At 42.0% G+C, this 13,857-nt stretch overlaps 1 protein-coding gene across 2 annotated transcripts in view; it reads right to left on the reverse strand.

Annotated features, from left to right (window-relative positions):
* Positions 1-3,795, reverse strand: part of SNX24 (sorting nexin 24) — a 157,996-nt gene extending 154,201 nt beyond the window's left edge. The window contains exon 1 of one of the 2 annotated variants that reach the window (XM_059418428.1): positions 3,680-3,795. In XM_059418428.1, the coding sequence (XP_059274411.1) occupies positions 3,680-3,739 (60 nt within the window). In that variant the 5' untranslated portion in view covers positions 3,740-3,795. The remainder of the gene's footprint in view (positions 1-3,679) is intronic. The other variant, XM_059418429.1, reaches the window with a different exon arrangement.
* Positions 3,796-13,857: the final 10,062 nt, after the last annotated feature.

Below are 13,857 nucleotides of genomic sequence, written 5' to 3' on the forward strand. Positions count from 1 at the left end.
CTCAAACCCAGTGTCTGCGGCTGAAGTCCATACATACTCCTTTCCAGCTCTTCAGGCTGGAGAGTGGATCTCTCTCCACCTTCCTCTGTCAAGTGCCTGCACAATCCTTTCTGCTACCGGAAACTCCAGTCTGCCCCCTGACCCCTTTCTACCCACCGAGCTGCTTCATGCTTCATAATCACCGCTCTTTGGGTTTCCTTCTCCTATTAGAAGACTCATGCATTCATTATTTATTCATCACACAAGTGCTGAATTCTTACTGTGGGATAGACCCTGGCGCTGGAATACAGCAGTAGAAACTGGCACTGCGCTAGTCTCAAGGAGTTTAGAGCCTAGCTGGGAAACAGTTAACATCCAAGCTATGGGGACAGAGGGCAGGTAGAGAATAACCTTCCCACAAAGTACATCTGAGTTCATGTGAATTTGGGTAGCAGATCCTTTCCTGATTCTTTATATTAAGATGATTTAGAAGGGTTCCCCCCTCACCTTTCTTTCTTTTTCTTTTTTAGTTCGGATGAATCTGGGAGTTTAAAATGCCTTTCCCCTGAGATGAGATTTTGTGTTACACTTCCTCCTTCTAGAATTCACAGTGCCAGCAAAAACCTAGCCAGATTTCAAAAGTCAGCATTCCTAAGCAACCCCCAACCCCACACCACACATGACCTCAAGGCAGTGCAGAAGAGCCCTCTTCCTCCTCAAGATTGCCAGATAACACCAGGGCACCCTAGCGCGTCCCTACCTTGCCCCTGCTGGCTGAGAATTCTAAGGACAGGAGCAACATCCCTTTACCTTTCAATTCCACACCTGACATCCCACAAGCCCACAGTCAATGTTTAAGGGTTCAAAAGGCAAAAATTCACTCTTTAAAGGTAAATTACCTTGTACATTGGGCATAACTTTGTATAAACTTCTTGAGTAACAACTGAGCATTACCCATGAAAACTTTAAAAGGCCCAGAAGTACCAACTCTAGTTAAGGCTCTACAAAAATCCTAGCCGTAGCCATAAAAAAAAAAAAAAAAAAAAAAAAAAAAAAAGCCATGTATAGGGATGTCTCATTTCAACATCTCTGACACAGTTGCTAAAAATTAGAAGCAAGTGTTAGTGGCCAGCAACAAGAGATCTGGGTAAACAAATGATGGCATGTTCCTTAGGAGGAGGATCCCCTTGCTAGTAGCTAGGAGACAGACCTATCCATATCGGTACAGAAAGATATTCATGTTGCAGGATGACAGTTATAGTCAAATCTTACAATTTATTCTAAGAAAGAAACCCATATGTTTTCATGGCATAAAAAGTCTCTAAGAATGCAACCCCATGTTTTATGTTTTGAGGGCATGGGACTAGAAGCAAGGAAGAACCACACTTCTTTACTATAATCCTCCAATCACTGAATTTGCTCTAATGCAATACTCCTTACATATTCTTAAATACACATAATCACCTTAGAAAAAAGATGCTTTTTACTCTGAAGTATACATTATTTCACCAGTTTCTTGTACAGAAAACTGAGATTATATTTGTAAATTCTAAGGGTTTTTTAAAAAGATGAAATGTTATTCACCGCTAAATTCCTAGGACCTAGAATACAGACACCAAGCAGGTACTCAGTTAATATTTACTAAATGAATAAAAACTGCTGTGCAATTATAACAAACTATAGTAATGATCCCTGAAGGAAATGATCCCCAAAAGTATAGTCTTATTCTGTGCAATGATAAAACAGCTGCTCAAAGGGAACAAGGTATCCAACAGCTGTTTCATTGACGCACATAGGGAAAAAAATCACTTGCAGAGGTATCTCAACAATGTGGTTATCAATCTAAATGAGTTAGGATTTTTTTTAAAAAGTAAGCTTTTACAAAGCACACAAACTTTCATCATATAAGCAATCTCCAGACTACCACGGTTGCCAAGAAAAGGGCTCCTTCCAAATCAATTTAAGTCACAAGCCAGCACACGCCTGGTCGTAATACGAGTAATCAAAAGATACTGGAAAACAGTGTGGGAAAACACAGATCCTGTAAGAAAAGAATAACCAGTAATGGCCAAAAAGCCTTAATTCCCATCTACTTCAAAGTCCTTATTTGCGGAGGTAAGTAACTTTTAGTTTGGACTACTGAGACCACCTTCATCTAAACACATCAAAAGACTAAACAAGCAGGCTGTAATCTTCAGATCCTAAATAATGCCCCAAAGACAGCAGGCCTTCCTAGGCTGCTGATGCTGACAGCGGAGGGGAGGGGTGGGGCTGACACACCTGGATTAATGAAAGACGAGCAAGGTTTCAAGGCTTTAAGGAAAAGGCCTCGCACAGGTTCAAATTTAAGTTAAATTCCCCCCCTTTTTAAAGAAGATGCAGAATGTTTAACCAACTATTAATTCATCGGGAAGAGATATTTATATAAAGCTTATATAAATAATGGCCAAACAGAGCTCAGCTGCCCGCCCCCCCCCACCGCCCCCGTCTCCAACCCAAAGGAAGGCATTCAGTACTTCTCTTAGGACACTTGAACACTTGAACCCAGAGGTCTACTTAATCCTAAAAATCCACATACTCCCTGGATTTTCTTTTTTTTTCAATCACCACTCCTAATTCTAAAAACTCCCTTGAGAGGGAGATTTAATTCTCCCTATAAAAACACGGAAGGTTCCAAACAGGCTGTTACCAAAACCCACAAATAGTTAGGGAAAAGAAAGGTTAAAATACTCTGCCAAATTAATAGAACTGCTGTTTAGCAAGTGAGTGAGTTCGAAATGAACATTCCATCAGTCCTTTCAGTCTGCCCTCTGCAATCTTCTCCTCCTACCTGGTCTTTAACAACTGGAAACAGATTCTTCCGAGGTCGCGCCCGGGTGAGGCACGTCTCCCTCTGGCAATAACCGTCTAGATGAAGGTGTCTTAAGTTCACTGGGAAACCAACCACCTACAGTTTACTTGCTAACTCGCGCAAAGGTCCCAGGCCCTGGTCTTCACCATCCCGACCCTCTCTTCCACTCTGGAGATCAGGGGCCCTGTTCTTAGTTCTCAGGGATCCCGCTTAGGTATGGAACAGGTGCGCAATAAGCAGCTGATTATGTCCTTTCATGGCCTACCAGAACTAGGAAACAACAACAACAACAACAACAACAAAACTTTGGAAGCCATCTCAAAGCAACGCATGTGTTCACTCTGGCTAATAAAGGGCTGCAAATGATGATTTTTTTTTTTTTTTTTTTTTTTTTTTGGATTAGCATGTTTTCCATCTGAATGAATCCCACAGAACTTGGAAGCCAACATCTATGCGCGGCGCGGCCACTCCTGCCTGGGCAGCGGGGGCAGCTGGGCCAGACGCGGACGCAGCCCACCCCGGGCTGCAGAGGGCGGGCGGCGGAGAGAACGGCGAGCGTCGCGAGCCGGGGCTTGAGTCCCGCCGCTGCTGCCCCGAGGCCGGGAGGGGGAAGGGAGCGAACCCGCGGAGCCCCGGGCGCCCGCGGCCGCCGAGCTCGGGCGAGGGGCAGATGGGGGTGGGGGCGTCTCCCTGACAACCGTGCCGGGGCGCAGCCCAGCCTCAGGCCCCGCGGAAGGGAGGGCAGCCAGGGGACACCCCGCGCAGGGCCGGCGGCGGCCGGGGACACCTCCGCGCTCAGCAGCCGCGGTCCCGCCTCGGGGGCCCTGTCCGGCCGCGGCTCGCGCCTACCGTGTATCCCCGCTCCAGGTCGCTCTCCTCGTAGCGAAAGGACGGGATGTAGACCTCCATGGCCGCTCCAGCCGGCCGGCGGAGGGCGAGCGGGGGGCGGGCTCGCGGCCGCAGCTCCGCCCCCGGCCGAGCGCCCCGCCTCCCTGCCCTGCGCCCCCGGGACCCAGACGCTGCGCCGCGCGGACCGGAGGCGCCGCCGCCGCCCCCGCCGTGCGCCGCTCTCCCTGGGGGCTCGGGGCGGGTGCCGGGGGCGCGACGGCGGAGGGCGCGGGGCTGGGGACCCCTGGGTCGGGGCCCACAGGGTGGCGGAGCGGAGCTGGGCCCGGAGGAGGCGGGGCCTGAAAACCTGTGAGTCTGCAGAAAAGGGGTGTGCGCGCCTCCGCGCCGGTCGCCGGGGGCCCGGCCGCACCCGGGCGCTCCGTGGCCTTCGGGCGCCGGCGGGCGCTGCGTTTGCATTTCGCCAGACGCTACCCTGAGCGATGTGCAGGACGGCGGGGAGCTGAAAAGCATGGAGCGCCTTCTCTTCCCGAGATTAGGATTTTCGTCTTTTAACTCTGGACTAGCATTAACAGCAGTGAACCCTCCAACTTGTACCAAGACTTTTTTCTATTTGCCTTTGAGTCCAAGGTCGGCGTCTCGTTCTCAGTTGGCCGACGGAGCTGGGAATGGTGTTTGTAATACAGAACCCGAACGTCAGCGGGTCCCGGAGACGCACTCTCTGGCTTCTGGCTCCAGTTTTTTAAAAATGCTGCCTCTGAGCAGCTGCGTGTTTTAACTGTTAACTGTATACTGTAATGAGAAGACTTTGTCCACATTCAGGTTTTATAGCTTTAGTTTTTCCCAGAGATTTTTTACTATCTGTGGAATTCATTTTTAAGGCCTGTTTTCTTTTTCTTTCAAATGTCAGGCCAGGACCAAATAACCTGAAAGTTAACCTAAAAGATGAAGTGTCTCAATTCAGGAAACTTGATCAGGTTACCTTTGGAAACTCTTGAGTTTCTTCCTTAGGTCGGAGCTTGGAGCAGAACAGAAACTTGGAGGTGACTTGTGGGCCAGTGATCTTTAGGGCTGCAGGCGTACAACTGCTTCTAACTCAGCTTGCTCTTGAGCCAGGGTACATTGCAACTTGGTCACCTCTAAAGCTGACGCCGAGTCCCTAAGTCCTGGAGAAGAGGACGAATCCTGTCCTTTGCTTTAAGAACTTGCCTGATGGGGACCCGCAGAGTCTTCTTCCCTTAGCCTCGTCTGAAGAGCCATCCTCCCTGTCCACACACTTGCAACTCCAGGATTTGCCACTCAGAACTCCTTGCTTCAGCAGAGAGCTGTGCTCTGTGACCAGACCCTCTCTTCCTCTTTTCTACTGCTCAGCGTGTAGCTTAAAAAAAAAAAACAAAAAACAAAAAAACAACTTTTTTTTTTTTTAATCCACTGCTTGGCCTGTTGCCTGCACATTTTTCTTGAAAGCTTTATAGGAGCATTAGAATATTCCATCTTTACAAAAACAGTAGAATGCAGCAGTTACTGTAGCAGATACTGTTACAAGCATGTTTCAGTACGAAGCTTTCTAATAACCCCACGAAGAAGTGTTACCTGCAGTAGGACTGGAAAGGACTAAGGAGGAGTGCTCCTGTATTTTATTGTTAGAATAAGAATCCTCGGTCAGAAGAGGGCACAACTCACACTGGGAGCAGAGATTACTTTAATAAATAAATAAATAAAATTTAAAAATTAAAATTAAAAAATGGTGAGTCTTAAAGTTTAAAAAGTAAATAAAATAAAATAGTAATGGCTGCTGATGGCAGAAGACCAAAAACAATTTCCAGATTGGTTGAAACAACTTGTTAGAAGTCTCAGTGGTTAGGTGTGCCTGGCTGGCTGTCGGTGGAGCGTATGACTTGACCTTGGGATTGTCAGAGCCCCATGTTGTGTTCAGAGATTAAAAATAAAGTCTTTTAAAAAAAGTCTCAGTGGGTAATGTAACACAGGACTATGTAATCATAAAGTCCTTTCGCTAGTGATTGCTGATTAGCTTTTATTTTTATTTTTTTTTAAAGATTTTATTTATTAGAGTGATGGAGAGAGAAAGAGAGAGAGCAGGGGCAGGAGAAAGGGAGAAGCCGACTCGCCTCTGAGCAGGGAGCCCGATATTGGGCTCCATCCCAGGACCCTGGGATCATGACCTGAGCTGAAGGCAGGTGCTTCACTGACTGAGCCTCCCAGCTGCCCCCTGACTGAGCTTTTAAAATGCTTTCTATACCTTCCTTTCCCCAAAGTCTGCTGATAGCTTGGCATATACCTTTTTGTCTGGCATGGCTCACTTATTTGAACTTAAAAGGCAGAAATGTGTGGATCTATGAAGATCTGACAGATGGTCCGAGTGAAGCCTGTTTGTTGCATTCTAATTTTTGGATCCTACTAATATTAATTACATTATTACAAAATTATCTATTATCACATAATATATAATTAAATGCATTAATGTGAGTATTAGTAACAATATTTGTTGTATTCTACTAATAGCAGTGTGTACTTTACTTTCGCCTTGCTGAAAATCTATGTAAGCTCTCAGCCATAAGTGGGACTGTTATTATTTCAATGATTACAGAGGCATAATTGAGGCTCAGAGGAAATAAATACTATGAAATTACTACCTAATAGTTAGAAGAGCTAAATTTCTATCCAAGTTCTGTGAGTGACCCCTAAGAAGGGGAGAAAAGAATAGTGCTACAGAGACCATGGCAAATGTATTATTGTGTTGTGCCTATACAACTTTTAGACTGAATCTACTCTCTGAGACAAGCTAGCTAGATTTCTTCTCAGAACCTTAACAAAAATACAAGATGAATACCTATGTAAGACACTGAACAGTTAGTATCTGCTAATAGAAGCAAAAAATTTACATCAGCAAAATAATAAAATTCTGCTAGAATCTGGGTATAAAATCCTTATACTAAAAATGCCACATTTACCTAATATTGGGTACAAACGTATTTCAACAAATTTAATGATAAATTGCTCTAAATATCAACTTATATTGCTTTTCAACCCCGAGATCAAAAGTTGCATGCTTTATGACTAAGCCACCCAGGTGCCCCTATATTAGAAGTTCAGAGCAAAATCTGTCAGGAATGTATATTACATATTCAACATTCGATTGTACGACTAATACATCATGACCAAATAAATTTATCCCAGGAATATAAAGATGGCTAAACATTAGGAGATCTGATCATGTACTTCTCAACATTGCCCTATTAGAAAAATAAATGAATATCTCAGTGAATCCTAAAAAACCATTAGTACATCAGTCTGCCTCTTCCTAGCAATCCTTAGCAGGCTAGAAGTAGCAAGAAACATTTTTAAGTTAATAAAGTTTAGCTACCATAATCCCAAAGCAAATATCCTACTCAGCTTCCTCTGAGAAAACATTATTGACAGTGCCGATAATTTTATTACAACTATTTAAAAAAATATTTTATTTATTTATTTCCTAGAGAGAGACTGAGCATGAGCAAGGGGTAGGGGAAGAAGGAGAGGGACAGAATCTCAAGCAGACTCTGCACTGAGCCCAACACGGGGCTCCATCTCACCACCCTGAGATCATGACCTGAGCCAAAACCAAGTCTGATGCTTAGCCAACTGAGCCACCCAGGCACCTCTTAACCACAATTATTCTTTCACATTTTGCTGGAGGCCCTCACCTGTGAAATAGGACAAGCAAAAGACCTAAGAGGTACAGATACTGGGTAGGAAGACAGAATACTAAAGCTGTTTGTAGATGAAGTGATCTACACAGAACTGAGCCAACTAAAAAATGATTAGAATTAATAAAAGTTTTGTAAGGTGCCATATACTAAATCAATGTATACTACTCAATAGATTTCCTATAAAACAGACTTCTTACACACCAACATTTATCAGTTAAAAAATAACATGAAAAACCGAACAATTTCTTTAACACTTAAGCCTCATAATGTCTAAGGATAAACTTTATGATAAACATTCAAGACCTTCTGAAGAAACCTAAAAAACTTCATTAAGGGACATAAAAGAAGATCTGAAAATAGCTATATCACATTACTGGATAGGAAGAATCAATATATTTTTTTAAAGATTTTATTTATTTATTTGACAGAGAGAGAGAGAGAGATCACAAGTAGGCAGCGAGGCAGGCAGAGAGAGAGGAGGAAGCAGACTCCCTGCCGAGCAGAGAGCCCAATGTGGGGCTCGATCCCAGGAACCTGGGATCATGACCTGAGCCAAAGGCAGAGGCTTAACCCACTGAGCCACCCAGGTACCTCAAAAATCAATATTTTAAAGGTAGGAGTTTTCACCAACATGATTTATTAAGAGAATACAATTACAACCCCAACAGGTTAAGAAAAGTGACAAGTACATTCTAAAATTCATTTGAAGAATGAATAGTCAGGGCAAGTTTGAACAAGAAGAAAAATGAATGAGGGGATAAGTTAATTTATATGACATCAAAATATATAAAGCCATAATACAGATCTTCCTTGGCTTATGATGGGGTTTTGTCCCAATAAACCCACTGTAAGTTGAAAATAACATGAAGTAAAAAAGTGGACTTAATAGGGGTGTCTGGGTGGCTCAGTGGGTTAAAGCCTCTGCCTTCAGCTCAGGTCATGATCCCAGGGTCCTGGGATCTAGGCCCGCATCAGGCTTTCTGCTCGGCAGGGAGCCTGCTTCCCCCTCTCTGCCTGCCTCTCTGCCTACTTGTGATCTCTCTGTCAAATAAATACATAAAAAATATTTTTTAAAAAATGGACTTCATAAGCCTAACCTACTGAACATCGTGGCTTAGCTTAGCCAACCTCAGACACACTCAGTTGTCTCCATGCTTCTGTTGGTCTCTATTAGAGCAAAATCATCAAACACAAAGCCCATTTTACAAAACAACTGTTGAGTATCTCATGTAATTTATTGAATATTGTACTGAATGTAAAAAAAAAAAAAAAAAAAAGATTGTTGTAAGTGTGTCAGTTGTTTACCCTTCTGATTGCCTGCAGCTGCCCAGCGTCACCCAGGCTACTGGATGTCACGTCACTGGAAAGAAGAGGCAAATTCAAAACTTAAAGAATAGTTTCTACGCAGTAGGAACCACTTTTGCAGCACTGTAAAGTCCCAAAATCTCGAGTTAAACCACTGTAAGTCAGGGACAGTCTGTAATGAAATCAGTGTGATCCTGGAACAGATGAGACAAATGATCAAGGGAACCAACTAATGCAGAAGCATAACCCTGACTATATGGCAACATAGTATGGAACAACTGTGTTATTTCAAACTCATGGGGGTAAAAAAAAAAAAGTATTCAATATATGGTGTTTATGTAGTTTTCATAAATGTTTAAATTGTAAAATTTTATTATATGTTAAAAATAAGTGGTGTTTAAATAAAAGGTATAATATATAGTTTATGGATAACTGGCTATCCATTTGAAAGAAAAATAAAATGGGTTTTAAAAATGAATTCCATATATAGTAAAAAATCTCTATGAAAAACTAAAGCTATAAAACCTTAATGTGGACAACGTCTTCTAATTGCAATATACAAAATGTCAAAGGCATTAATGGAAAGATCTTTTAGACTATATAAGGATTTAAAATTACACTTGACACTTGAATAAAAGTGGGGTCCAGGCACTGGCCCCCTCCCCCTTGCAGTTGAAAATCCATGTATAACTTTTGACTCCCCCAAAACTTTACTATTAATAGCTTACAACTGACCAGAAGCATTACCCAAAACACAAACCTTCAATTAACACGTACTTTCTATGTTAGATGTATTATGTACTCTATTCCTACAATAAAGTAAGTTCCAGAAGAGAAAATATTGTTACAATCATAAAAGAAAATACACATACGGTACTGTAAAAAAACCCCACATGGTAGTGGACCCGCATAGTTCAAACACACGTTGTTCAAAGGTCAACTGCAGTGTAAACCAAAGACTGCTAAGTTTAAAAAACATTTAATAAAAGAGAAAAATATTTCAACATGTATAACAAAGGATTAATGTGTATTTTATATGAAAGAATACATATTTTCTTAAGGGAAGAATAAGAAATGGACACAGTTTGAACAGGTATTTCCCAGAAGAATGCTAATAAACCCAAAAGTCTGCATGAATTATCTATGAACACATAACAAATTACCCCAAATTTAGCTTCTTAAAGCAATACATACTTATTCTCTCCCACAGTTTCTGTGGGTCAGGAATCTGGGAGCAGCTTAGGCCATTGTCAAAATGTCCACCAAGACTCAGTCATTTTCAGACTCTACTTACTAGGCCACAAGTTGGTTCACTCACATGCCAGGCAAGTTACTGTTGGTCGTTGGTGGGAGACCTCTATCCCTGGCAACTTGGACTTCTCCATCAGTCTCTCTAAATGTCCTGAAGACAGGGAGGCTGGCTTCCCCCAAAGGCAAGAAATCTGCACAAGCTCAAGGGAGAGACCACCATGACTTTCTATTGCTTACCCTCAGAAGTCATACTCCATCGTTTTTGTAACATGCTACTGGTTACCCAGGTTGGCTTCATTCCATGAGGGAAGAGACTATACAGTGGCTTAAGTCTCAGGAGGCAGGAAATTAAATGGAGCCATCCCGGAGGCTAGCCACCAGAGATGCTCAAATCCAGTGGTAATCAAGGCAACGCAGATTGAATCATGAGGTATCACTTTGCAACTTATAGATTGGCAAAATTTCAAAGGTTATTCCAGTATCGGAAAGGATGTGGGGAAGTAAGTACTATTAGATGTGGGGAAGTAAGTACTATTGGTAAGTCCGTACATTGGGACCATCTCGGAACAACGACAAGCTGACAGTAGCTATTACAGTTCCAAAGGGACACAGTCAGTCTAGAAATCTCACTTCTGTGTTAACAAACTAGAATTTAAGTAAAAACTTAAAAAAGAATTAAAAAATAAGACAAGGTATTATTTAAGTATTTATTTAAAGATTTTATTTGTTTATATTTAGAGATAGAGAGAGAGAGTGCACATGAGCCAGGAGAGGGGCCAACTGAGAGGGAAAAGGAAAGCATCTTGGACTCCCTGCTGGGGCTCCCTGGGGCTCCATCTCACAACCTGGAGATCAGGACCTAAGCTGAAACCAAGTCAGACACTTAACTGACTGAGCCACAAGGTGCTCTGCATTATTTTAGCATTTAACATGACGACGACGATGATGTCGTTGATGATGATGATAACAACACCACAAAATAAAGAAAAAAAGAAAAGAAATAAAAAAGAAATTTCACTTTTAAAAGTAGTTCTTTATGTGCAGGTTAGGAAAGGTATGTACAAGAATGTGATGGCAAAAATTTGGAAACAAATTCTATCATGTTATGGATTTAAAAATGTTAGTGTATCTATACTATGAATATAATGTTGCTGTTAAAAAACCCCATGTAGAGATTTCTGAGTTAGGATAGCAAACTGAATATCCATGACTAATTTCACTTCTTCCTCCAGCCTCAATATAAGACAAGGAACTTTTCCTTTACCTTTTTTTTTTTTTAAACCCATAAAAATAGGGAAAACAGGAAGAGAGGGAACAGCAACAAGATTTTTGTAAGCTAGAAAGCAGATGGATGAGAAGTAACTGTTTTAGCAAACAAGAAAAAGCCAAATTTAAATGAGGAAGCTGAAAACCAACCTCATTTACACAGCACAAGTCAAAAGGCCCAGTAACAAGGAATAGGGAAGAGCGGGTACCTCTAGAATGGGAGGTAGCTGGCTAAAATAAGGAAAATGGAGGGAAAGCTGAGATGGAGGGAAAGCTGAGAATCAAAAGATGCCTTAGGCCCCTCCCCAGCTCCACGCTGTTCTGGAGAGTATGTCCACAAAAGAGGGTAAAAGAGAGTCTTTGCACTGAAAGTTGATAGCCTGGCTGAGGGCATGAAAACTTTTACCCCCAAACAGCTGGGGTCTGGGCTTTGATGATGATACACATCTGGAATGATGAGTGCTGAACGCGTACAGAGGCTTGCAGCTGTGTACCTTTACCTTCCAGGCAGGACACAGGAAAGGTATTCTCTGGGCAATCTGAGCAGCCCAAGAAGAAAAACCTGGAGACACCCACATTTGAAGTTCCCTACAAAGAGCCCAATGATACCACTCTTCAGTGACTCTCAAATTTCACAGGTCCCATGACTATGCTCAGACCATCTAATTAGCTTTCAATTCCCATTGCTAAACAGGAAGAGATATCCAAAAAATCAACAGATGTCTGAGGAAACCATCTAACATGGAAGAGAGACCAAAATAGGAAAATAATTTTGAGGAAACAGAAACACAGAAAAGTAAGAAAATAATTTTAAAAGTAAACTGTCACTAATATTCTCAGAGCGATAGAGGACTTAACAATAGAAATGGTCAGAAATTTAAAAAGTACAATCAGAGAGTAGGAACAAATGACAGGGACAGAATATAAGAAAAACAATGGCCCTAGTCCAGGACATCCAATATCCACGATGGGTCTTCCAGAAGGAGAAGACGAATACAGAAGGGAAGACATCATGAGCAAAACAGCTCAAGCAAATTTCCAGAACTGAATGTCATGTTTCCAGATTGAAAGCACCCACACTGGATGAAAACAGACATACACAACAGCAAATCTCTGTAAGATTTCAGAACACTGGCGATAAAAGATCCTACAGATTCCAGAGGGGTGGGCAGTGTGGGGGTGGGAAACAGCTTACACGCAAAAGATCAGAAAACAGAATGGCTTTGGAATTCTCAGCGGCAACACTGGAAGCTAGAAGACAATGAGGCCACGTCTTCGAAATTTTAGAGGAAATGATTTTCAACATATACTCAGTTAAATTATCATTGAAAAACTAAGGTAAAATAAAGTCTCGAAGTATGGCTTCTATGTATCCATTTCCAGGATACTCTGTATATCCACCAAAATGAGGGCTGAACCAAGAAAGAGGAAGGCATGGGCTATCGAGAACAGGAGGTAAAACCTAGGGAGAAGCAAAGGGAATCCTCAGAATTACCACTGTGGGCCAGGTATGAAAAGGTCCAGACTAGAGCAACCTCTTTCCAGCAACAGACATTTTGAAAGCTGTCTTCACAATGTTTTCTAACAGATCTTCTTTTCAACCTACAAAAGTACTGCAAAATATACTACACCAACAGAGGAGCGTAAGTGAAGAAAGAGGAAGGCACAAGACCCAGGATGTAGGAAATAAACCCCAGGAGAAAGCTAAAGGTACTTCCAAAATCAAAAGCAAGGGACATCCAATTAGATAACAGGTCCAGGGAAAACAGAAGGTCCCAGGAGACTTTGCTTACGGAAAACAATCAGGCTAGATAACCTGGATGTGAGTGGTCTCGTGGGAAGACGGGAAGACGGACGAAGAGACTATTTGAAGGCATGAAGATTAGCAATACATTTTAAGAAACGCACCAACCAAATGAAAAAATCAAGGCATGTTTTACCTCGGGAAAAAAGTAGGAAATCACTGAAAGCAAGGGAAGTCTGAGAAGCTGTCACAACCAAGAAGAGCAGGAGACAAGAAGACTAAATGTAATGTGGCATCCTGGACTGCATCTTGGAACAGGAACAGAAAAAGGACATTAAGGCAAAAGCTAAGAAATGTGAATAGATAATGCACTCTATTTAACAACAGCATAATTACTACATTAATTCTAACCGATGTATATATTAATGGAAGATGTTAATAATGAGTGAAGGAGATGGAGAGGGGAACTCTATATATACTACTTTCACAAGATTCCATAAATCTAATATTGTTCTGAAAAATAAAGTTTAGGGAGGTGGGCTGGGGATGGGGATAACTGGGGAATAGGCATTCAGGAGGGCACATGACGTAATGAGCACTGACTGTTACATGCAACTGATGAATCACTGAATTCTACCCCGAAATTAATAACATACTATATTTTAACTAACTTGAATTTAAATCAAACCAAAAAACCACAAAGCAAATCCCCAAAAAACTTTTTTTTAAAAAAAGAAAAAAAAATCATTAAATATACTACAACTTTCTGTAGACAAACAATATTTGTATAGGCACAATATTCCAAGTATTAAATACTGTTTTAACTGGGAATTGTTAACCTAATTACACTGGGGAGGGGGGGCTGCGCAAAAGGTTGAGGAAGACAGATGGCCAAGATGTCCATT

This window comes from Mustela nigripes, chromosome 12 (assembly GCF_022355385.1).
Source record: "Mustela nigripes isolate SB6536 chromosome 12, MUSNIG.SB6536, whole genome shotgun sequence".
NCBI classification, from domain to species: Eukaryota; Metazoa; Chordata; class Mammalia; order Carnivora; family Mustelidae; genus Mustela; species Mustela nigripes.